Source organism: Drosophila erecta, unplaced genomic scaffold, assembly GCF_003286155.1.
Source record: "Drosophila erecta strain 14021-0224.00,06,07 unplaced genomic scaffold, DereRS2 tig00000246-arrow-arrow-pilon, whole genome shotgun sequence".
In the NCBI taxonomy this organism is placed as follows: domain Eukaryota; kingdom Metazoa; phylum Arthropoda; class Insecta; order Diptera; family Drosophilidae; genus Drosophila; species Drosophila erecta.
Genome location: NW_020825214.1, coordinates 824655 through 850306, shown reverse-complemented (window position 1 = coordinate 850306; position 25652 = coordinate 824655). Strand labels below are relative to the sequence as shown.

At 42.1% G+C, this 25652-nt stretch overlaps 1 protein-coding gene across 2 annotated transcripts; it reads right to left on the bottom strand.

Annotated features, from left to right (window-relative positions):
- Positions 1–20231: 20231 nt before the first annotated feature.
- LOC6548610 (caltractin) lies at positions 20232–21286 on the bottom strand. 2 transcript variants are annotated; one of them, XM_026982896.1, is made up of 3 exons: positions 21127–21286; positions 20972–21071; positions 20232–20907 (listed from the first exon to the last, which is right to left on the bottom strand). In XM_026982896.1, exon 3 carries the CDS (start codon positions 20893–20895, stop codon positions 20347–20349), a length of 549 nt encoding a protein of 182 aa, XP_026838697.1. In that variant the 5' UTR covers positions 20896–20907; positions 20972–21071; positions 21127–21286; the 3' UTR covers positions 20232–20346. The 2 variants fall into 2 exon arrangements, with proteins under 2 accessions (XP_026838697.1, XP_001973909.1); XM_001973873.3 differs by having other exon boundaries at positions 20232–20912; positions 20972–21284.
- Between the last annotated feature and the right edge of the window lie 4366 nt (positions 21287–25652).

Below are 25652 nucleotides of genomic sequence, written 5' to 3'. Positions count from 1 at the left end.
CTCGACTTTTTCTCGAACCGTATTTAAAGATCTTTGAAATCAACGGTGGTCTTATAACGCAATAAGAAGTCCATACCTAACCGGCTAGAGGTGCTGCCTTCCACTGACAGAAATTCGTGGTTAACAGTTCTACCGCTCGCAAAAAATTTCTCAATTGATGGTCCGTGAAGAACCACTTGACTAAGTTTACTTGGCAGTCGATTATGCTAGTGTTTATCCTAGTGCTTAGAAGACGATTTGCTCAGGCTCAAATTGTCTTGTACTTCGATTCCGATGGTAATTTCTCGTAGGATTGGGCGGCGGCGTCATCTCGGATGGAAGCTGTTCGGAGGAGTGCGGTTCGTAGACAATCTCGTCGGACGGCAGCTCCGGTAACAGCTGTACGGCAGCTGAGTACGGCTTATACTTTCTCTGAAGGCGGACCACTTCCGGAGGCTACTTGGATGGAAGTGGTCGGGAGTTATTATTTCGTCAGTCTTCATGCTTTATAGGTTATCCGGATGGCTAAAAATTCTTTGTGCTGAGAAGCAAAAGTTGTAAGAAATTGGCAAACGGCGTGGACGTGCGAGCTGACGAAGAAAGTACAAATGTAGTACAAATGTAGCCAGTGAATTAACTAACAATGAATAAAGATTTCAATAATTTCATTGGAGATCCAAGCGAAGTCACCGCGAACCAACATCCTGTGACCAAACGAAATTTAGGTCGCCATTTGGAGTCTTCATGAGTGACTACCCTAGGCATTCGGTGACCTGGAAAGGGTTAAAGCTCGGCTTAATTTAAGCGTTGAGCCACAAGTAGAGGCCTAACCTTATTGCGATCAAGGCTCAATATATCCTACATATGTAAGTAATATTAGTTTGGCAAATATCTCCCTTCCGCCTTTTTGTCTTTTGAATTTCGTGGCTATGTACAAAGCGCTACAGAGCTCGTATCTGGCAATACTATACATAATTTGAAAGGTCTTGACATAACCTACAAAACGCTATGCATGATTAGTTTGGATATTGCGTTCAACAGTTATAGACGTGTAAACATGGAGTTCACTAACGCCGAAATTCGCTCTATTTTAAAGTTTTCCTTTGTTAAAGGCAAATCCGCCAGAGAAACGTTCCGTGAGATTAATGGTGTTTTGGGGGATTGTACTCTATCACTTCGAACCGCGGAGGAATGGTTTCGACGATTCAGAGCCGGTGGAAACAACACCATGGATAAGCCAGCCGGCGGAAGACCTGTGACGACAAATACCGATCAAATCATGGAATACATCGAGTTAGACCGGCATGTGGCATCTCGTGACATCGCCCAGGAGATGGGAGTTAGTCACCAAACCATTTTAAACCATCTGCAGAAGGCTGGATACAAAAAAAAGCTTGATGTTTGGGTGCCGCATGATTTGACGCAAAAAAACCTTCTGGACCGAATCAACGCCTGCGATATGCTGCTGAAACGGAACGAACTCGACCCATTCTTGAAGCGGATGGTGACTGGCGACGAAAAATGGATCACATACGACAATATCAAGCGAAAACGGTCGTGGTCGAAGGCCGGTGAATCGTCCCAAACAGTGGCCAAGCCGGGATTGACGACCAGGAAGGTTTTGCTGTGTGTTTGGTGGGATTGAAAGGGAATCATCCACTATGAGCGGCTCCCATATGGCCAGACGCTTAATTCTACCATCTACTGCGAACAACTGGACCGCTTGAAGCAGGCGATCGACCAGAAGCGTCCAGAATTGGCCAACAGGAAGGGTGTAGTGTTCCACCAGGACAACGCCAGACCACACACTTCGTTGATGACTCGTCAGAAGCTAAGGGAGCTCGGATGGGAGGTTTTATCGCATCCACCATATAGCCCGGACATAGCGCCAAGTGATTACCACCTGTTCCTGTCCATGGCGAATGCCCTTGGTGGTGTAAAGTTGAACTCAAAAGAGGCTTGTGAAAAGTGGCTGTCCGAGTTCTTCGCAAATAAGGAGGGGGGCTTCTACGAGGGAGGTATTATGAAGTTGCCATCTAGATGGAAACAGATTATCGAACAAAACGGCGCATATTTGAACTAAATCCGATCACTGTAACACTTTTTATAAGGCATTGAATAAAGAGCAAAAAAGCGGAAGGGAGATATTTTCCAACCTATTATAAGTGTCCGACCCAGAGCTGTCCCGCGCCGCAGTCCAATGGGAGAGGGGTGGTGACTTCTGTCTCGGCTGTGACCGGCTTCTCGGTCGGGGAAGAGGAGCGGAGTTATTCTCTGCTAGAGGTGCGCAGGCGATCCGCTGCGCAGCTCAGTTCTGGAAGGTAAATATATGATGGGAGAACTTTCTCCGTTATTGCCTGCCCTTAAGGCTAGACAACCAATATATAAAAAATACGGCGAAGGCCGGAGTATGCTTCTGAGCGTGCGCTCTTTATTGTGAGTGAAACCAAACTGAACTTAAGGCTAACAAAATATGGGACTCATAGCGGCCACTCCAACGGGTAGTGTTTGCCGGCTATGCACGGGCTTCCGGCCAGACGCTGTGTCAGCAGTTTGGCCGGAGCGAGTCTTCGGACGATCGGTCGTAGCCGTCGCCCGGTTAACCTTAGTTAACTACTCCCCCCTCGGAAATAAGGCCGCCCTCGGCCGTCTGTAGTTCAGCGATAACCTGCCTAATTTGGCCTGCGGATTTTCTTGCCTCGGTGAAACACCTAAAAATGAGCCCGATGCAGATGAGTGCGCAGCATATTGCTCCTGCAATAGTTACTACGAGACGTGTTCGGTGGTTGTCAATCTCTTCTCTGAACTCCTTGATGAACTCCAAGTTTCGTTCACTCAGACGGTGAAGATACGGGAGGCTGAGGACATCTTGGGTAGCGGTGATGTTCAATAAGGGAAGACTTGCTGTCCCTGGAGCTCTCTTCTGGGTGTTATTGTGGTTGATGAAGAGTGTGTCATTTATAGTGGCCTGTTTGTCAAAGGTTATAAGGTGTGTGCCATGAGTCCAGATTTCTGTGCCGTTGTCCACTCGCACTTTGGCAGACCTTTCGTTGATGATAATGATGCCTTCATCTACGTAGGTTATCGGATGCAGGTCACTTTCTTGTACTCGGCAGTGTGCTACCCCACCGGCGTGCAGTTCTTTGGCGCACGAACTCTCTGAAGCTAGGCGGCAGAATGTGGCTCTCGGTGATTCGGAGCAGTTTTTGATGGCGTAAACTTCTCCGCTGCATTCGGCTATGACATTGTCTATGATCTGCAACATCGTTCCACCATGGGCAACTGGGAAAATTGTGATCTCCTTGCAGGCTAATTTAATTATGGGGAATTTAATGATAAAGTATAGAACGTTACGGCACTGTAAAATCTTTACAGACGAGACGGACAAAAGATCTCCTATAGGTGTGTCGGTGGGTTCCTCAAGCCAAACTGTTTTTAAGTCTTCGTGATCTAAAATGTTCGGACTAACAATGTTAATCCTGGCTAGGGTTATTGCAAGCATTAAATTTTGTAATTCCGCCATCAACATGCGGTTTCTAGCAAGCAGTGTTTCATATAGGTGTCCAGTGTCTATTTGTGAGGTTTTGGCTGATCTCAAAATTGAATTGACGGTAGAGGTAAGTTGATTAATTTGATTTTGGGTTTTGGTGTTAATTTGGATCTGTCTATTGCTAGACTCGACTAATTTCATTTCGGAAAACCTGATTTTTTCTAAGTCGCTGGCATCCGGTGTCCCTGCTACAACCTTTAGCATAGATCCTAAGAAATCCAAGCTCCTAGCTACTCTGTGATGAACGCCCAACGACTCTAACAAGTCCTGGAGGTGGGCGGTATCCACGCTCAGAAGCTTCTTCATATGGGATAGCGGAAACATGTCTATCATGTTGGTTGTCTCCTCTATTACGCGCCCATATTCTGAGAGGTTTGCTGTGTGCGCGACGTAAGCAAACTCCTCCCATACTAGGATTTCGCCATCTACAATGGGGATGTACCTGGCCTGTGAATAATCGGTAACGTGGGCCGACGCCAAGGACAGGAGTATGCAAAATGTTGGTCCGATCCTGTGAAATTAAACCTTAGCTATTTTTATGCTTATAGAGGGTTTTCCCACCACCGATAAAATGAACTTATAGTAAAAAAAACAAAGTGCGCCAAGCGGCTTGAAGGTGAATATAAAAAATAAAGTGCGCCGGATGGCTTGAAGGTGTGATAAAAAATATAATATAAAAAATGAATATAAAAAATGAATAATAAAAAAAACATAAAGGACATTGTAGGTTATATCATTTAAGATTGTCCTTGTGGACCACCCTCCCCTTAATGAGGACCGTGGTCCCCAGGTTCGCTTCTACGGCTCTCTCCTCGCACAAGGGTGTGAGTTTATTTCCCAGCCTTCTATTGGATTTAACCAATACCTTCTCGCCGACTTCGAATACTCTGTGTTGTCGGGAGGCGTTTTCCCTGGTCCTGAGCGTGTTTTGTGCCTTAATGATTCTGTTCCGGACTTCCGTCTGTGGGTCATCTGGGTGCTCCTGCACGATGTCAACTGGTCGTTTGTCAACGACAGAGTGAATTGACTTATTATATTTGGCGGTTGCCAACAAAATAATTTCCACAGTATCGGTTATGCCCTTGTCGATTTTTAGGCAACGAGCAAGCTCCAAAAGGGTGCTATGAAAGCGCTCCACTTGCCCATTTGACACGCTATGGAGTGGCGGTGCATTGGCAATGCTAACGCCAAAGTGATTGTCAAGCATGGTCGAGATAGTATGCGAATTTAATGAAGGTTCATTATCGCAGTAAACTACTCTAGCCCTAGGGAAAAAATTCATAATCTGTAGTATGGCCGGTTTAAGGTCTTCGATTGTCCTAGAGTGGACATGTTGCACAATTGCGAACTTCGAAAACTTGTCAATGCAAGTGAGAAAATACTTTTTATCCGTAGAAAAAATGTCGATGTGCAGTAGTTCTCCCACATGAGAGGGGATCGGAGTCTCGCCTAGCTCATTTATAAACCCAAGGAAGCTCACACTTTTCTTAAAAAAGCTGGACTTTTCTACTGATACCCTCATGTTCGCATCGTGCAGGCTCTTTAGAACCCAATCTACGTGCTTGATGTGAGAGTTCTCGTCTTCGGAGTAGATAATTACATCGTCAACGTAAACATAGCAGAACTTGCCGATTTGCTCCCGTAGGATGTCGTCGATTGTCCTCTGAAAAATGCTGCCTGCATTTTTGAGGCCAAACGGTAGTCTGCGAAATTCGTATTTTCCCCCATTCACAGAGAAAGAGGTTTTTTCCCTGTCGCGTTCTGCAAGAATGATTTGGTGATAGCCAGACTTGAGGTCCAGCGTGGAGAAATACTTCGCATTGCCTAGGTTGCTCAATATCATGTTAATATTTGGCGTGGGGTATTTATCGGGCACTGTTCTTTCGTTTAGCTTGCGGAAGTCGATAACTAGTCTCATTTTCCGGTTGCCATGGTCATCGGTCCCTTTTTTATCCACAACCCATATCGGGTTGTTGTAAGGGGATGCCGACTTCTGAATTATCCCGTTTTTAAGCAGATCTTCAATCTCTTTGTTGACGAAGTCCGCCGCCCCCATTGGGTACGGGTATAATTTTGCGTATATGGGCTCCTCACTAACTGTTCGGATGGTAGCTACCACCGATGTGTTATAGGGCAAAGCCTCGTTAGGGTTTGCAAAAGCCTTCTTCCTAGTCTTCAGCATTTCTAAGAACGCGTTTCTTACTAAGGGTGGCGCATCTGAGCAGTCCACTTCGGTAAAATTGACGTCGGGGCATGGGTGGAATTCAATTTTCTCTTCTCCATTGCCCCATCTGAGGTGGCCGGAGGCCAGACAAAGCGATGCCCCTGCCTGTTTAAGTAGGTCGAGGCCAACGATCGCGTCGAAGGAAGACAAATCAGGTAAAATGAAGAACGTGGCCTTCAAATCAAAAAGCGACACGAAGCATTTTTTCGTGATCGTGGTAACGCCATGGAGTGAATGAATGGTGAATGGGGAATCGACGGGGCGAACGCCTTTTAAGCCTTTGTGAGGCCGGATAAAATTTTTTGACGCACCCGTGTCGATGAGGAACTTCATCTCTTTCCCTGCTACTCTTCGTCTGATGACGGGCAGCAGGGATTTTCCCCTAAAAAATTAATCACTTCTAAATCATATTCAGAAATGGTGTCGTCGTCGACTTTGCCCGCCGCGCTGGAGGCTGTAGTTGCGTACGTGCCCTCGGCCTGATCTGCGCTCTGAGCGATCTGATTAACCCTCTGTCTCTTGTGAGCGCGTGAACGACCGGAGTGGGCGGGCTTCTCGCTTTGGTAGGCCTGTGCCTGAGTGGGTTGTCTCAACCTGGACATAGACGGGTCAACCTCCATGGGTTCTGGTGTGTTTTCACGACGCCTGTCGTTATGCGGAGCCGAGTGTACCTGAGCCTTAACCTGTTTAGTAAAGTGTGGGTTTTTTCCCCCGCTTACTTGGGAGTGCGCTTGGTAGGGCGTTCGTTGGCGTTCTTGCGCCATTGGGTATTGTTTCCTATCCCTATCCTCCAGGCTTTTTGCAAACGATGTTGCGAAGGTGTACCTTTCGTGGTTTGATTCCACTTCCTGAGCTAATGCCAACGCAGTTGGCATGTCCTTCGGCTTCGCCGAGAAGAGGACATCGGACAGACTGCGCTTGAGTCCCTAAATAAATATACGGAGCGCATCATCCCGAAATTTGTCGCATAAGATTTTTGCCGCCGCCGTTTCATACGACATGGTGGCTTTATTGGTAAGCAAGGTGAGCTTTTTCTCGACCTCGTCGTAGTATTGTAGTATAGTCAGGCTCCCCTGTCTGAGGGTGCCCATCTCCTGCTCGATGACGTGAATCGCGCGTTTGTCACTATATGTGAAATCGAGGCGATCTATGATCGCATCGAAATTCAATACAGTGCCGAACGAAGATAGCACCGCATCGGCAGGGCCTCTTATTTTACTTCTGATTATAACGACCGCCTGGTAGTGGCGTGAGCTATTTACATAATTTCTAAATATGTAATATGCGGCTACCGCCGCCTGTCGCCAAGAGACATATGTCTCTTGTGCTCCCGTAAATTCGGGCAAGCATTTTACGGCATCCAGAGGCTCGTTGCACTCGACGGTGCCCGTGATATCAATGGGTTGGTATACCTTGATTATAGGGGCTGCCGCTTGTGTGGGTGCGATTTGCACCGTTGCAATTTGGGTAGCCAACTGTTGTATAGTTTGGCGCATTTCTTCTTCTCTGCGCATGGCTTCACCGGCCGCTTCTGCCAAGGCATGATTAACGGCGGCCTGAATCACAGCCTTAAGCTGATCTGGGTCCATGGTTCTAACTGAAGGGGGGTCAGCGGGTGCCCGTATTGGGGTGGAAGTGCGCGGGGGCCCTTCACTGTCGGAATCTGAGCTGCTAGCGTACCGTTTATTTTCCCTATATTGTGTAAACGGGGAGCTCATATGTGCTTAAGTTAAACTGCACTGGTATGCAATGCCCGCTCAGCTATTTTGCCCATGAAGGCAGCTGGCAATGCAAGAAGTACGCGGGGACGGGGCCGCCGCCTTAACAATTATGTATGTGAGCTCAGTTGCCGCCTTTCCAAGTACCAACACTGGTAAGGTGAGGGGTGCGCGGGGACCGTCACTATAAACAAAGAAGCGAAGAATAAATAATTGAAATACAAATGCATGCGCGGCCGTATTGGGTTCACAGCGGTGGAGTGGGGACAATAAAAGATACAAAGTGGACTGCGAAGCTAATACCAAGAATTTCTACTCGAGCGATGTGATACACAAAACCGAATTAAATGTAAAATAAAAATTCAAATCTGGTATATTAAATTGTCTCACCAAAAATATTTGCAGTGTAAAATTTAATTTAAAATTAAAAAAATTAAAAATTGGAATTAACACCAACACCTATTAGTCGTCGCGTTCAAAATTGAGATTTTAGAAACACTCTATAGACTGGTTTGTTTTAATTTTTTTTATTACTGATCTGAACTGTCGAAGACGTAAAAGAGGTTTGGCCAGCGGGCCCACTTACATGTTATGTTTGTTATGTGTGGTATGGGCGGGTGTTTCCCGCTAGTTGGGCGCCAGTAATATAAGTGTCCGACCCAGAGCTGTCCCGCGCCGCAGTCCAATGGGAGAGGGGTGGTGACTTCTGTCTCGGCTGTGACCGGCTTCTCGGTCGGGGAAGAGGAGCGGAGATATTCTCTGCTAGAGCCGTCGCCCGGTTAACCTTAGTTAACTTGTATATAGCGTTTCATAACGTCTAACACGTGATCGTTGAAATGCCTGCACAGGAGAAGCAAAGGAAAATAAAACGGAAAATTATGTAAATCTGCCCCCTGTCGGGTCACCATCGGATTCCACGCTAACCGATATACAGCCCCGTCCAGGTGAAGCTGGGCGACATGGAACAGTTCGGCTAACTGGGCTGATGTCTACGCCACTCAACGCGTATGCGAACATCGCGAACATAGAAGGCGCGGGAAATATGAGAAAGATAAACAATGGCGAGTTGATTAATCAAACAGAAGGACTTGACGTCACTGCTAACAGAGGCTATTTGACTCGAACACAAACCTTTCAAGAATGTGCAGCCTTTCGAAACATCAGCCGTGTTTCAGGCTAACACGGCGAGCCTCGGAAATGCAACCGCCCCTGGGGCGCGGGAAGCGTTAGTCAGAATGCCGTTTCAGAATCACGCCCCGCAACTATCCTCGTCGTCCTGGAGATCTGTTCAATCCATCAGCCACTAGACGGGAACGGGTTATCATCTATGCACATAGCCGCATGACAAGTACTGAACAGAGAGCTGCCTATATTCAATCCAGAAGAATAACTGCATTTCGTCAGTAATTACGAGCAGTCTACTGAGAGATGCGGTTTTAGTAATGATGACAATATTGTACGGCTTCAAAAATGCCTAGAAGGAGCAGCTTTGGAGGCCGTGCGTGACAAACTTATGTGCCCGTCTACAGTTCCTTTTGCGATTTGGACCCTACGAATGGTATACGGCCCTCCCGGGGTTGTATTCTCCAGCCTTCAATTATCAGAGTAGCACTGGCCGTTCAAAATTACTGCACGACAATCAACGGTCGGTCTTAGCGAGTACCTAAATGATCAAGCCGTGTTATAGGACCTCGTCAAGAAGCTGCCAAATGATTTGAAATTTCACTTGGGCCGACATCGGCTATCATCAGGAGGAAGCAGTTCAAATTTGGCTATGTTCGACAAACTATGGTTACGCCAAATGCGATCACAGAAACCCGAGGGAGCGAGTGGTCGTGCACTCCGAAACTTCGCCACACGCAGTTCGGGACTGCAGATCGAGAAAGAGTTGCGGAGTGGACGACTGTAGAAGAATTCACCACGCTCTGCTCCACGCTTATTCATCAAACGACACGTTCGGGAATAATACCACGGATCTTAGAGGAAGTGCGCTGTCACCTCAAATCCATTCCGATTACAACTTATCAGAATGTGAGGGCGAGAATTATTATCGGTCTGGACATTAAAAACCAGCGTCCCGCTTGAGGTGCGCGAACTGGAAAGTAATGATATTATAGCACTGCTTTGCCGACTTGGATGGTCCGCTTATGGGTGGCACAGATCTAACGTATTATGCACGTATTATGCACATCTGCGAGTGCAACAATGCAAATCGCCTACAGGATCTAGATGAGGCTATGAGAAACCATTTTGCAGTGGAATCTTTAAGCGTAACTGTCGCCAAGATGCCCCTTAGGTCTATAAAAGACGAACGCTCTACCCGCATAATGGAGGCAACGACCACATACGACACCGCGGCAAAACGTTGGTAAATTGGCTTAATCTGGAGGTATGACAAAGTGGATCTACCCGACTCTTTCCCTATGGCGGTAAGGCGACTCCGCTGTCTGGAGACCAAGATCGCCAAGGACCCAGCTCTCCGTGATTTCAGAAATGGCAGCATGCTGAATTATCTGAAGAAGGGATACATCCGTCAGTTGGAAGTAAAGGAGATCGTACACAGCTCACGCTCCTGGTACCTTCCAATATTTATAGTCACCAATCCAAGCAAAGGGAAAAATAGGATGCTGCGGCCGAAGTTAATGGTATATCGCTTAACAACGTTCTGCTTAAAGGACAGGACATTTTATTGGCCCTCTTGGGCGTGCTACTACGATTCCGTAAACGTGAAGTCGCTATAACCTGAGGATCAAAACTTTCAAATGTTTCTGTGGAGATGGGAAGAATCTTCACGTAGACCTGACGCTTTTGCGATGAAGGTTATGTCGTTCGGATCTTCATGCTGTCCAGCTGTAGAAACACCTTTGTCGACGAGTGGCTGGAATCAGCCGATTCCGACGATGAAATGGTGTCGCTCGCAACAACTGCAAATAAAATTTACGCCGAAGTGGGATTTGAAATGCGACGGTGGACTTCAAACTCACCCAAAAGGTTGCGCAAGCTCGAGGATGGCGACGATATTTCCGCTGGGTGCCTTACCGCTCCCATGGAGAACCAGGAGAAAGTGCTTGGAAAGTCCATTGTGGATGCTAGAATCGGAAGTCCTGACTTATACAGCTTTGGAGCCAACAGCCACAAAAAGAAAGAGCGTTGCCCATTTTCGACACACTCTATTAGCGGTTTTCATTACGATATTAGGGATTTTCATCGTGCGGGTCAAAATCATGCTGCAAAATATTTGGCGATCCAGCATAGGGATGAGTCCCTTAACGATGACGACGCATCAGACTGGAGACATTGGCTGAATTTATTGCCCCGGCTAAGGGAAGTGAGGATACTGAGATATATTCCGATGATAATCGGCAGTCGACAAATTCGACTGCACATTTTCGTAGATGCAAGCTTAAACGCGTATGCAGCTGTGGTGTTCCTGCAAACTGAGGTTGATGGGAAAACACAATGCTCCTTAATCGCCTCCAAAACACGCGTGGCCTCTCTTAAGCCGGTATCCCTCCTTAGAATGGAGAAACATTCTTCCGTGGAAACGAGATGACGATCCATATCAACCGGAAAGTGTTCTGGTCAGACTCTAGAGAAGTTCTGTGCTGGATACGATCCGATGCCCGCTAGTTCAACCAATTTGTGGCTCTGCGAGTTGGAGAAATACTGGAAAACTCTGATGTCGCGGCCTGGCGTTGGGTACCCACCGCACACAACGTTGCTGATGACGGTACCAAGTGGGCTCGAGATCCAAGCTTCACGGTATCTACAAGTTGGTTCATCGGCCCGGAATCCTGAGTAATGATGAAGACCGATGACCCATTACGGAGTCTGCCAAATAACAAGAAAGAGCCCTCCTTATGCATCATGAGAATGAGGAATATGAACCCTCGCCACTGATACAGGTCAGTACTGCCTGATCCGCAACGTTTTAGCAAGCTAGAAAAACGGCGGTCCGCACAAAGAAGAGTTTCGTAATTCCTAAGGGCGAGCAACAACAGCGCCTTCTACGGCTGACGCGGACTGAGGACTCTGATGTCATTCTACTCCGAGTCTGCCAAGAGGAGGAATTTTCCAGGGAAAACAAATGAAATCTGGCAACAGAGTGAAAGATCACAATAGCCAGTTATTCAAATGCGCTCCCTTCCGAGACGAATAAGAGTGACTTATTTAATATCTGAATACTATCACCGGAAATTTCACCATATGCATAACGAAATGAGACAACTGCCCTCGTAAGAATGCTGGCAAAAGACTATCTGCGCTATCCATCTAGAAGTTGCTGTCTCACCCTCAACGGACTAATTCTTACGCGTTTTAAAGGCATTAGTAGCTCGACGAGGTGTTCCCCGACGGATACTATCGGATAACGGAACACACTTTAGAGGAGCAAACGGCGTTTTAAGGGATCATCTAGAGCCGATATCGACCACTCTAACCAGGAGGCCTAAATGGTTTCAGCCTCCGACAAAGCCGCTTGCTGTTGGCGATGTGGTCATCATTGTGGATGAGAACGCCAAAAGGAATACGTGATCCAAGGGCGGGGTCGCCGACGTGCACCACGAAGCAGATGGCCAGGTTAGCAGCCCAGTTGTGCGAACAGTGGATGGATTAGTGACACGACCGTCGGTAAAGCTGGCAAAGATGGATATATCAGTTGGTAATACACAGCTGGAGCAGGTGAATTACGGGAGGGGGAATGTTGCGTCGACAACTGAAATGTTGCCGTCGTGTCGTAAGTCCGAAGATATTAATTCGGCCCAGATTTACCTAAGCCCTAGATAACGCGCCCAAAACCGAGGTAATGCAGATGCATCACTGCATTTTGATGTATATTTTCGATATTTTACCGAAGGCTTAGAACCGTAGTATTCTGGTCCCGCTCCCTCTTACTTGTTCACCGTTTCAATGTCATGCGCTGAGAAGCAGTAGTTGTAAGAAATTGGCAAACGGCGTGGGCGTGCGAGCTGACGAAGAAAGCACAAAATTAAGATTAATATTGTAAACCACTGAATTGACTAAATAACAATGAATAATGATTTCAGTAATTTCAATGCTTAACGATCATTGGAGATCCAAGCGAAGACATTTCAAGTGTTTAATGAGCGAAGTCACGCGCATTAGCCGCGAGCAAACAACTACTTATTAAAGTTTAAGAGCTTTAAAGTATTCATTTAAAAATATCGTAAGAAAAACCATACATTTTTTCTTTTTTTGTCAATTTTGTTGTTTTCGATGTTAAGCGATGTTGGACGATGCTTCCGATGTTTATTGTTAACGTGTAAAGTGAAAACCACTTTTTAAATGTAAAACAGAGAAAACTTAATTGTTTCCACATTGTTTAGGTACCTCACTTATCTGGAGAATTGGTAGATACCCAATCTTCTATAGTTATTGTATTAAGTTTACGGTAATCAATAACCATGCGATATTTATTTTTGCCTGACACATCTGACAATCTACACAGGGTCGAATAATGTCATTTCCTAAAAGGTTTCTTATTCCTTGTTTACTTCTTCTTTCAATATCTTGGGATTTTATATAAATTAGAGTAAGCCAGAGTTCCGGACGGGGTTCGGATTGTAGCCTTCTCTTTAGTTGTTTAGCAATGCCCAGAGTAGCACCTGTTACTCAAGCTGAAGATCCACATCATCCAACTTTTGAGGTGAAAATCGACACAGGTACGGTAATAAAAGAGAAATCAGAGAAATCAACCAACCGATTTTATTGTATTTGCAAAGCAAACTTTCTGAGACTTTCTGAGTCACTGTATATCTGGCTTTAATTGGTGCGATCTTTACCCCTGCAACGTAATGGCGGATGCCATCACGTAATGTTTAAACTCTTGTGTTCCGATGGTATAGTACTCCACTCTAGTACAAAAATCTCAACAGTTTTGGGCGGTGCAGTGGGCGTGGCAACATTTGGAAACAAACTTGCACTGCGTCTCTGTCTCTGGAAGCTGCATGCTTAATCCCAACATTCTAGCTTTTGTAGTTCCTGAGATCGAGGCGATCACACGGTCAGACGGACGGACATGATCCTGATCAGGAATATATATACTTTATATGGTTGGAACGGGTACCGCTCGCAAATACCGGTTCGCAGTCTATCTTTCCTAAATATTTAAGTGCTCGGTTAAATTTTACCGTGCTTAATGCTCTGTGTTAGTGTTGTAAGTTCCAGTTCGCACAGGATCAGCAATAGTTTTAAATTTTCGTTAGCACTAAGCTCAAAAAGTTTCTTACCCTTCCTCGTTATTTTTTGAAAATACTACTGTAAGTTCGGGTCTAGCAATAGCCGATCTATTTGCCAGTTTTTTCAAACAACATATTCTAAGTTACCTCATTCCGAACACCCTTAATCTTACGCGTTATCAATGTCGAATTAAATGTTTTGTCCCACTCTAAACGAAAGCTCACTGCTTTACGCTCTTCAGCGTGTTAAGCCTGTCTATTCGCCAGTTCCTGACGGAATTCCTGGCTGTGTGCTTAGGTTGTGTGCCTTGTGCATGTCTCTACTGAAACTGTTGCGAACTGTGAAGCTCTACGAGTAACGGATATAAACAAAATTTGGTCAGCTGGGCTTTCCGGTCGACAGACAAGTGAAATGTTGTTGGAATGATTGTGCTTGTTTCCTCGCTTGTTTTCCTGCTTTTTAATATGGATTCTGATACCGTTGTTAAGAATAATGAATTTTTTGCTAGTTTTAATTTTAGCATCCAGTTCTGTAAAACTGTTATTGCACAAAGAAATTTAATGTGCGCAGCAGTTCCTTATACGAGTTTATGTGTACTATTTGTTGACTTTTTGTTAGTTTATTAAAAATTTGAATTGATTGTGTAGTTTTACATTCCTAATTTTTTGTTGTAGTGACTACTGGGGATTGTGCAATGCATACCTTATTAAAGGGTGTTCTGCGGCCTTGCGTACAATCCTTAGAACGCCCCGAAGAAATGAAAGAACAAGCGAAATTCGGTTTGACGGAATTGCTTGATTCAACAGTAGTTTGAATTTCTCATGAGTTGCTCGTTCATTTCGCAACTTAATTGCTGGTAGCAAGTGGCTCCTGAAAAAGGGCGGAACGATGACGATAAAAGGTCCAATGTAATCAAACTGCAGCGAATTCTACCGGATGGGAGCGTTGGTCATAGCGTCACTTGTTAACTTTGGCGGCTGTTTTTAAGTTTTGGCGTTTGATCTGCTGCGTCAGTCGGAGGTGATCCTGCAATTTCTGCACGAGAGGTGGTTAAATTTCCGGACCTGGTATGGTCAACAGCAACTCGCTTGGGGGGCGAAGTGAAAGCCCGGTTGCCCCATGCGGTGCAGATCGATAGGACCAGAGAGCTATTGACAACAGTTGGTCCCAGTCTCGTTGATTGATAGCAACCAACTTTGCAAGTATTCCAGAAGGGGTCCGGTTAGACCAATATAGCGGTTCCCGAGCGCGGTAGTATGTAAAGGAATCGCAATCGCAAGTCTTTTAAACGGAGCGCCTAAAAAGGTGGGCTGTAGTTGGCCACGGTGCGTCGGGTAGGAGCTTATTTGGCACTGCATTCGGTGCAGCGTGCCGACCAATGGATCACGTCTATTAAGCTTGGCCACTGTCGCGTCTGTATCAAGAGGCGGGCATAACTTCTCTGGGACGGGGAACGTAAGAACAAGTGGCGCCTGCAACATGGCTTGACGCGTCTGTGTCAAGAGGCGGGTATAACTTCTCTGGGGCGAGGAACATAAAAACAGGTGGCGTCGTGAGTTTGACTTTTATTGTGGCATTTTTTTGAAGGCATCGTGAACCCTTGCTCACCATGCGAAAGGGTGTTTAGCTTCCGTTAGCTCATGCAGTGGGCGAGCGATGTTGGCGAAGTCCGGAATGAACTTGCAGTAATACGAGCCGAGTTTAACAAAGCATCGCACTTCTCTTTTGTTTCAAGGGGGTGTCCAGTCGGCTACTTTCCGAATCTTTTCCGGGCACGCCATTAAGCACTTGGGGCTAACGCTACGACCCAGGAAACTAACCTCAACCTTAATATAATTTAATTTTAAAGACCTGAATTTCAAAGATGCCAGCGTCACATGTGAATGCAGTTTTCGGTCTAAAACTTTTGACCTGCCAGTAGCCGCTCTGGAAAGTCGACGGATAAGTCTGTGGAACTGGCAGTGTGTACTTCTGCGCGCTAAGAATCATGAAATACATGCTACTGGTACGGCTTGAGGTGTCCACTAAGGCATTATCGAGAAGAACTTTGGGAGGCAACTGAGATCCCATGTTCCAGTAGAGCTAAAGGTAGCTCAATTAGATGGGAAATGGCGGCACCAGAGCCGCGCTTCTGTAAGAAGATCAAACAGTGTATGTGTTGGCACCCAACTGCACTACAGGTATACCTAGCTATGGCAGCGTTTCCAATTGTCTGGAAATTATCTCCACAATTGAGGGGGTTTGTGTCGTATATCCGGACGTAAGTTCAGCGAATAATAAGCCTAATACGGAGTCTACGTGATGTATGTTTGGAGGGGTTCAGCGGCGGCGGCATCCTGGATGAAATCTGCTGGGTGGCTGTCCGTAGACGATCATATCGGACGGCGGCTCCGGTGTCAGGTTTAAGCGGACTGGGAATGCGCGGCGGGGCGTCAATAATGTTTCGAACTGGGTGTGCGCGGAGCTGCTCCTTGTTTCCACGCTGGTTACAAAAAATTTAATCAGGAAGGGGGGGAATTAAATGTTGCGGTAGTCCTATGCGATCCTCGAGTTTCTGTTCGGTCATAACTAAGGACCTGATATCCTGTCTCCCGGAGACCGTCGATAAAGCTCGTCGATGTTGAAGGTCGCGGTAATTCGCCAAAGATGGCTCTGCCCAGGCGTTCCAGTTTATGGGAAAAGTCCTCTAAGGACTCTTGTGGTTCCTGCAATTATGGAAGGCGAGATAAACGGTATACGTACTGATGGTGAAGTACAATAGCGAATAGCTATTGTGAGGACGCTGTATGAGCTAAGTGTGGCGGCTGATAGGGTTAATTGAAAACGCTGTGTACGCCCACGCAGGCTGCTATACAACTTCCTGCTCTTTTTCCTTACGAACCACTGGTATTCTTTGGTCGAAGGTAGGAGTAGTAGGCCTCTCGCGGCAGTTCCATTCTGTGCCTCAGCAGATGTTCTTATTTTTTGAGTGGCAACCAAACGAGCGTACGGGGAGAAGTTTATATAAGAGACAAGTACAAGCAAATTAAATCTCCGTTCGATATGTTTGTTTCAAATCGTGAGTTGTTTCACGAGTTCCACCATTAGCAAAGGAGACTTTGACTCGAGTAGATTCATGCCCTTCGGGCCTGCAGCGCGACATCGGAAACCAATTACTGGCATAAGTATTTTCTGCAGAATTTACGAAGTCAAGTTGGCTGTGACCAATTCCATACTTAGCAATTATAAACTGTATCCAACCTTTCTCTTTACACATAATTTGTTTTAAAATAAACATATTTTAATACCAAGTTATTGTTAAGTTTACGTAATAAGAATAGGTATAGCTACAAAGACCAGCTTAACTCATTGCATTCAACAGGGGTTGTCGCTGAGACTTCAAACCGCGGATCACCGTACAAAGTAAACGAAACCGAAACTTGTAAGCAAACAGCTTACAGAACGACAAAAGTACCCCACTCATTACTTCGGATTTTGGGTGAGAGAGCGGGTGCACAGTGCAGTTGATGTGCATGCAAAAGTACAACGCACGAAAGAAAGAGTACACGTATAAATAAAAAGAAAAAAACAAATAGAAAATATATATGTATTATATAAACATATTTATTTAGATTGTTAAAAAATCATAACAGATTCACCGGCACGATAATAAATTTAATATTTAACGAATTTATTGAAAACTCCGCTGGATTAAGCAAAAACGACCGTTCGCTTTGAAGTCCAAGTATGATATTGGTACTTATGAGAACTTGCAAGCTTTAGCAACTTTTCGTTCGCTGATTTAGTTGGTTAGAGTAACAATTATTTTTGTAATTATTTATAAATTTTGTGACTAACCAAAGTGATTCTCCATTTTGGTTTCGCATATGGTTCCCTTAACGTGTAAGGTATCATTCCCAACCAGCTGCTGTTCAGCAATACCTTGAGCTGTTCTCCCGAATGAATATGGGGCGGTTTCCGTTGATTTTCCGATTGAATATTGTCATCTTTTGTTGAAACCGGTAATCTTTTTTTGTTTAAAGCTTAAACGAATATGGGACCGTTCAGTTTTGAAATTTTTAATCGGTTCAAATTTTGTAATTTTCTTATTTGTTTTTCAAACTTCTATTGGATTGCCAAACATTTTTTTTCCATTTTTTATAAACTGCCACGCCCACAGTTCTGGAAAATGTGTTCAAATTGTTTTTCTATTTAATTTGTCTTTCCAATTTTTATTGATATGCTAAAAAAAATATGGTCTAACGCCCTCAAACCACCCATATCCCCCACGCCCACACTTTTGCATTTATTATACCCGTTACTCGTAGCGTAAAAGGGTATACTAGATTCGTTGAAAAGTCTGTAACAGGCAGAAGGAAACGTTTCCGAACATATATTCTTGATCAGGATCAATAGCCGAGTCGATCTCAGGAACTACAAGAGCTAGAATGTTGAGATTAAGCTTCCAGAGACATAGATGCAGCTAAAGTTTATTTCCAAATGTTGCCACTCCCACTCTAACGCCCACAAACCACCCAAAACTGCAACGCTCACACTTTTAAAAAATGTTGTCTTCTTTTTAAATTTTTTTTATATAATATATCTTGTAAATATCTCTAAATATTTCCAAATGTTGCCACTCCCACTCTAACGCCCACAAACCACCCAAAACTGCAACGCTCACACTTTTAAAAAATGTTGTCTTCTTTTTAAATTTTTTTTATATAATATATCTTGTAAATATCTCTAAATTTGCCAACAAATTTTTTGCCACGGCCACTCCAACGCCCCCAAACCGCCCAAAACTGTCTCGTCCACACTTTTGAAAAACGCTGTAATATTTTTTAATTTTTGAATATATCTTGAAAATTTTTGAATATTTCTATAGATTTGTCTAAAAAAAATTTTTTCCACGCCCACTCTAACGTCCACAAGCTATCCAAAACTGTCACGTCCACAATTTTAAAGAATTTGTAAGTTTTTATTTGAAAAAAAATAATTTCCCCAATATTTACCGATTTTTCGGAAAATGTTGAAATTTCTCGTTCGCACTTCTATTAGCTGAGTAACGGGTTGCAGGAACACAACTGTAAAAATTTCAATTTCCTACGCAACCTCTTTGTGAATCTCTAAAGCTAGAGACTTTGGCAAAAAATATGACTTTTAAACAAGCTGGCTGAATAAGGTTTATACCGGGTGCGAACTGTGCGAAACCCTCTAGCGATGCTCCCCACAAAAAGCTGATTTGTTTCAGGCTGTTTTATTTAGCTTCAAAAACCAATGGTGCCAAATTGTTTAAATCTAATTTTCGAGCCGAGTAAGCGATGCCGCATTCTTTACTTTTATTTATATTCGCTCCAACATTTCAAACATTCTTTATTCATAAAAGTCTTTAAATAACAATTTATTAATAAAATAAGTTTAAAAAAATAAATTAAAGAATAAATATCCAAAAAACATACATTTTCCTAAAATTAAAAATAAAACATTTTCTTGGGTCAGTTCATCCGGTAACCAATCAGCCAATATCGAAAACGATCGTAAGACTGCTTCAAACACTAAATTTTTAGATGTAATTGCTTTGGCTCAATGACTTTTGGCTGAATTGAAAACCGAGGGTATTTACGGAGCATCTGTTATAGCCTTTTTTAAAATATTAAGGTCAGTTTTTAGCTCGTCTATAAGCTTTTTTTTTTTTTGTTTGACCATACTTTATTTTGGTGTTAATTTGATTAAGATCGAATAACTTATTCATGTAGCTTTCATTGGAATAGTCGGAAAACTAATTGAAATTATTATAATAGATAAAAAAAAAAGATTAATCATAATGTGTTATTATGCACCAAATATATAATAATGGTGCTATCTTTATGTCGTATTTTATAATTAAATGTTACAAAATCGTGCTTTTAAGTATGAAAGACTTCATTATTTAAGAAAGCTTTAATAAAATTGTTCATTTTATGTTTTCATTTATTTATAAAATTGTACTTTTTTGAGTAAAACAATTTCTTATACATTTCATTAAAAAATAAAATTGCAAAATCTTCGAATTAAAAACATAAATGTAAAATAGGTATATCGTTTAAGTTAATAATCTTCCCAAAATCTTTTTAAACATTTATAAGATTCAATTACTTTATTGTTATTTTAAAAAAAAACTGGTTCTAGTGATGGTATTTAGCTATACCAATATCAAAAATATAATTTTTACGATGTGAGATGTCAATATTGTACCCTTTTATCTCAAAAATGTATAAAGTACTTACGTAGTTTGGATTTCGGCAAAAAAGCTGTAAAAATTAGCGTTGTACAAAAAAAAACTAACAAAGAACTAATGGAAACTAATAATTACTTGTAATACATTTTTATGACGTTACTATTTATCGTCATGAAATTTGATATCAGAAATATTTGCACTTAATGTTGCAACGTTGCTTTATCACACCTCGGGAAGAAGCATGTTTGTTTAATATTCAAAACAAGCTAAACCATTTTTTTGTTATTAATATTAATATGACAAATTAAATAATTTCTATAGAACTTACTCATTTATAATTAATGAATGACTTAGAACTGCAAATTATTTATGGAAAGATTCTTTAATTATTTAAAGTGTACCTCAAAAGTGTACATTTGTTGAATAATTCATGAGCAGGAAGGAACGAAATGTTTTAAAATATAGCTAGATTTGCTTTTTAATACAAACTAGTCTTCTTCATGATACGCAGAAATTCTTCTTGATTTACCTCTCCGTCATTGTCCAAATCGGCTTCATCTATCATCTCTCGTAGTTCCTCGTCGGTCAGTGTTTCACCAAGTTCGCGAGCCACCCTCTTTAGATTTCTAAAGGAGATTTTTCCAGTCTCGTCGTCATCGAAAAGCCGAAAAGCTTTAAGTATCTCTTCCTTGGTATCCTTTTCGGCCATCTTTATAGTCATCAGTTGCAAAAAGACGTTAAACGCAATACGCCCGCTGCAGTCCTTGTCAATGTCAGAAATCATCCTCTTTATCTCCTCTTTTTTTGGTTCGAATCCCAGGGCCCTAATCGCCACCTTAAGTTCCTTCACCTCAATGTAGCCCGTGCCTTCGTTGTCAAATAGATCAAAAGCCTCCTTAATGTCGGATTTTTGGGCCTCAGACAGTTCGAACTTGGGCCCAGACTTCTTTCGACCTTGTTGCGTACCCCTTTTGGCAGGAACTGTAGCAGGGTTGGCGTTGCCAGCAGCAGTTGAGATTTGATCCATGAGTTGATTGGCCTAACCTTGGGAAATGATAAAAGTTTACAATTTTGTGTAGGCCCCAGTTATATATGAAACTCACGCAATTTCAGATGTTGGTAAAAGTTGTTGATTTACGTCGCATGGACTATACGATTGGTAGGTTTGGGTTTAGGATTTGTTGGATGCTCCTTAATTTTTTTCTAATAAATAAACATTAAAAGCTCTATACAACACCCTGTTACTATCGCAACATACAAATAGATTACAGTTCAGGATTGCAAGTCTTATACGATGTTTGTAAAACCGCCTTTATATCGCTCAAAACGGGAGGAAAACACAAATTATATTAAAGGCCTGTTCACACCCGCAAAACATCTATTTCCACGGCAACAAAGTCACAGTTGTAAGGACTCATACTAATGATTACGAATAATGGGCCAGTCACCTACTCGTGTTCGGTTTAATCCATAACAATGCGAAACGATTAATTTTTTTTTTTTTTTTAATATTTAAAAGCTATTTTTGCTACAATGCAGCTTTTAATAAAACTCGAATGAATGTGTATTTTTATTTAATTTGATTTGATGTTGTTAAAAATAGATTCTGCTATTTTTAAATGATACTTTGCTTCTTTTTAACTTTCTCTTTCCGGCTCTCATTCGACACCAAAATAGTTCAAGCCTGCAGTTCCATACCTAAATTTTTTATTGATTAATCACCAAAAAGCATTCATCTCGAGCTCTTGATCACCTTTTCAATTTGTATGAAAACTAAAGATGACTTCAACATTGGTAGTAGTAGTAGATGACACACAATTGCAAAAACAACGCAAGTCATCGATATAAATCACCTCTGTTGATGCACATTTTATTCGCAAATAATATAACTATTCATAAATTTTTCACCAAATAATATTACCAAAATCTTAAATATTACCAAAATAGAATCCGCTAATCCAATTCGTTCTATACTACGCTTGAAAAAATCGAGCAAAAACATAATATCAAGAAACCACCTTTTTCGGTATTGCCAGCGGATTATTACTGTAAAAGCAATATATATGTATGCGAACGTGATATATATGTATTACGTAACACTATCAAATATTTTATCCAAATTAAAATACAAACTTATTACTGATAAGAAATATATTCTTTACTTAGTGATATTAGCAAGTCCATTTTTTAAAGATATACTCAAGTTTCACGATTATCAGATAAGCGTTATTCAGCTAAAGTGCGTGAAAGCGAGATGGAGACAATGACGGATGTGGCAATCCATAAGTGGCATTTGATGCCGCCGGCAAAAATTAAAATCTGTCAAAAAGAGCTGAGTAAGCAGCACAATTAGAAAATCCTCTCGAACGGTCTTACTTCGCCAAATTAAAAGGTATTGTCTTCTTTTTACGGACCGCGGCTTTTGATATTTGATAATTGTACGCATAACGATAGCAGAAACATCGTTCCGACATAATGTCCGATTAATGATTGCGAGAAGACTTTATTTTACTGACAACGAGAAACCAAACAACAACGCAATTGCTGCAAATCCTGACGACAGGACCTGACGAATGCTTTAACTGCAGCTGGAAGCTTTGAAACAAACGATGCAGCCTTGTCCGGTGTTTCTCTTATGGCTTCACGTTGGTTGGAGTATTTGCTTTCATTGATGAAAGCCACTCGATCAAACATAAATAGATGTGAGCCGTTGGTAGCTATTTTAAAATTATTTTAAAATTGTTACCTTACTACAAGTGGCTTCAATATTGGGATATGCAATTATCACATGGATAATATTATCGGACTGGAAGATTCTAATATTAGATGCCTATATTATGCTTCTGGGATTTCTGTGGGGTGATCAATTAGTGCAGACTTCAAATCGTCATGGTTAAAAATGGCAGGGTTTATGGCTTTAGCCAGTGTGACAGTGAGCATTAAATTTTGAATTGCTGTTATTAACATTCTATTTCTAGCCAACAGTATTTCACACAAGTGAGGAGTGTCAACCATATTATTTTGTTTTGCTTGAATGATTTTGTTAACTGCATCTGTTAATTCATTAATTTAATTTTGGGTTTGGGTGTTAATGATTACCTGCCTATTATTTGACTCTATTAACCGGGATTCCGACATTTTTAACATTTCAATATCGGAGGCATCAGATGTGCCCGCTAATACCTTAAGTGCAGTGCCTAGAAAGTTTAGGCTCCTGGCGATCCTATGATGAACTCTTAATACGGACAATAAACTTTTTATAAGGTCGGTATCGACATTTAACAATTTTCGCATATGCGACTCTGGGAATAAATCGGAGAACCTACAAGTTTCTTCTAGTATCATTTGGAATTTGGTCAGATTTCTTTAATCTCTAAGCAAATTTATCTGTGCGACACCGTCCGTGATAATGATATATTGGGCGTGCGAGCAGTCTGTCATTCTAGCGTTAACTATAGTTAAAGTTATCAATAATATTCCCGGCGATCATATAAGAAGGTGAAATCTAATGTGCATATAATAAGAATAAGTATGATTAAGTATAAGGTGCGTGAACAAATGTAGAAAAATTGCGGGAGACGAAAAAATTGAGAGGTTGTAAGATTGTAAGGTTGTCCTTATGGACAACCCTCCCTCTAAAGAGGACAGACGTTCCCTGCTTCTACACGCTCTTCTGTGTAGAGTGCGGTTAGTTTATTTCGTAACCTTTTGTTGTTTTTAAGGTAAGCCTTAACCTTAAACCTCCTGCCTCATAAAAAAGGGTTACACCTGTCTTGTTCTAAAAAAAATTAGCCTGTTGCGCTTTTTCAATGATGTGTTTATTGCCAGTACCTGAGCAAGGAATATTTTGTTCGTAATCTTGTGACTGAGTATAACGTTTTATTATAATCTAACGTGGCTCTCGTGATGAGCTCGACGGTATCGCCTATGTCATATTGGTTTTTCAATAACGAAGTTATGGTCTCCGAATTTAAGGATGTCTCGTTACCGCAGTATATTGTTTTGGTATTTTGGAAAAAATTTACCCAACGTCGTACGTCAATTATGGCCCTAGGAGTTAATGGTTGTAATACGGCTAACTTTAAGTACTTATTCACACAGGTTTTTATCCGTGGAGTAGATGTCTATATACAGCAATTTTCCCGCATCTTGGGGTGCCTATTGTACTTACCCTTGGTGCAAGTCTTGCAATTTATAACCACTTCGTTGGCGAGATTGGACAAATTTGGAAAATAGTAATCCTGAAAGACTTGTTTAACATTTTCCTGAGCTGCAATGTGGCCGCGGTCGCATGTAATAATTTTCCTCTTCTCATTAGAAACCGTGATATCATTCACGAAGCTTAGGTTGTAGTAGACATTGTCCACAACATCTACGTTTACAAATTCTTTAATCGATCCGAAAAGAGATATTAAGAGATATTATAATGTGTTGATTTATGTCCCGAAAACTATAAAATGACGCTGTGAGGGCTGGCTTGCTTCTTCCAGGATTATTTGATTCCTGTAGCAGTTCAGGGGCTTCACGGTAGTTTCGACCGTGTAGGTGTTGACCACTAAATTTTCCTTTCCAGCCCTATAGAACACTGTGACGTTGTGTTCTTCGATGAATGCTTTCCATCGTTTCATTTTAGAATTTGTATTCCATTCGGACAAAAGCGAAGTTGAGAGGCTGATGGTCCGTAAAAATCCGGATGTCTCTTTTTATCTTTTCTGGATCTGTCTTGGCTCCGTTTTATGTGACAATAAAACCTACAAATTCAACATTTTCTTTGAAGAATATGTTTTTTTTTTGAGCCACTCTCTGAGTTGAGTTGAGTTTTGTGTCACTCTGTTGTATTGAAAAACATGCGTCAATGTGTATGACGTGGTAAGAAAAAAAATGATCACATCGTCTACATAGAAGTAACAAATTTTTCCAATTTGTTGGAAAATCGTCAATCGCCCTTGGAAGATATTTGTGAAGTTTTGCAGTACCGCGTTCGTAGCATTTTAGCAGTTTAGATATGTTTCCATACCTGATTGCGCTGTTGCGTAGATCTAATGCCGCTCCGGCCTGCGTTAGCAAGTCGAAATTTATTATGGCATCAAACGTACTAATGGTATCAAGTATCTGTTACTTCACTGGAGCCATGAATGGAACTCACAGTGAATGAGGGGAGTCGACAAGTGTTATGTTTTTCAGCTCCTTTGGGGGGTTTATATTATTTATTGGTTGCTTAACATTGTAAACCCTCTGACGTATTTGCCCAGACATTCTGTCAAAAGAGTTTCGTCTTTTAGAGACATATACCCTTTGGTCGGATACCCAGTTGTCCTGTTTGCACCATGAATCAGTATATTGTTTCTTTGGCTTTTTAAAAATATTATACTGTAATGTTAAAGGCCGTCATTAGCTGATCGCTGCCAGTGAATCGAGCATTTAAATATATATGATAATATGTGACACAATAAAAAATAATTTTGCATAATACAAAAAAAATTTAACAAACATATTTAAGCAACATATTTGCGCATCGGACCATGAAAAATACACATAATCAAATTTTAAAGCTACACTTATGTCAACTAAAGAAGCATTTGAAGATACATTTATTGAAACCACTTGGGCCGGCGGCTTTAATAGTTAATTTTTCTTGATTGGGTAAACATATATTAATGATATCCAAATCAGTTAGGATCAGAACGATACACAACATTATACTCGATAAGTACAAACGAACCAACAACATAAGAACTTAAACTTGAAAAATACAAGGGAAAAAATCCTACATTTATATCTCAC

Coding starts and splice junctions, on each gene's coding strand:
- LOC6548610 (XM_026982896.1), bottom strand. CDS start 20,895: ATGGATCAAATCTCAACTGCTGCTGGCAACGCCAACCCTGCTACAGTT.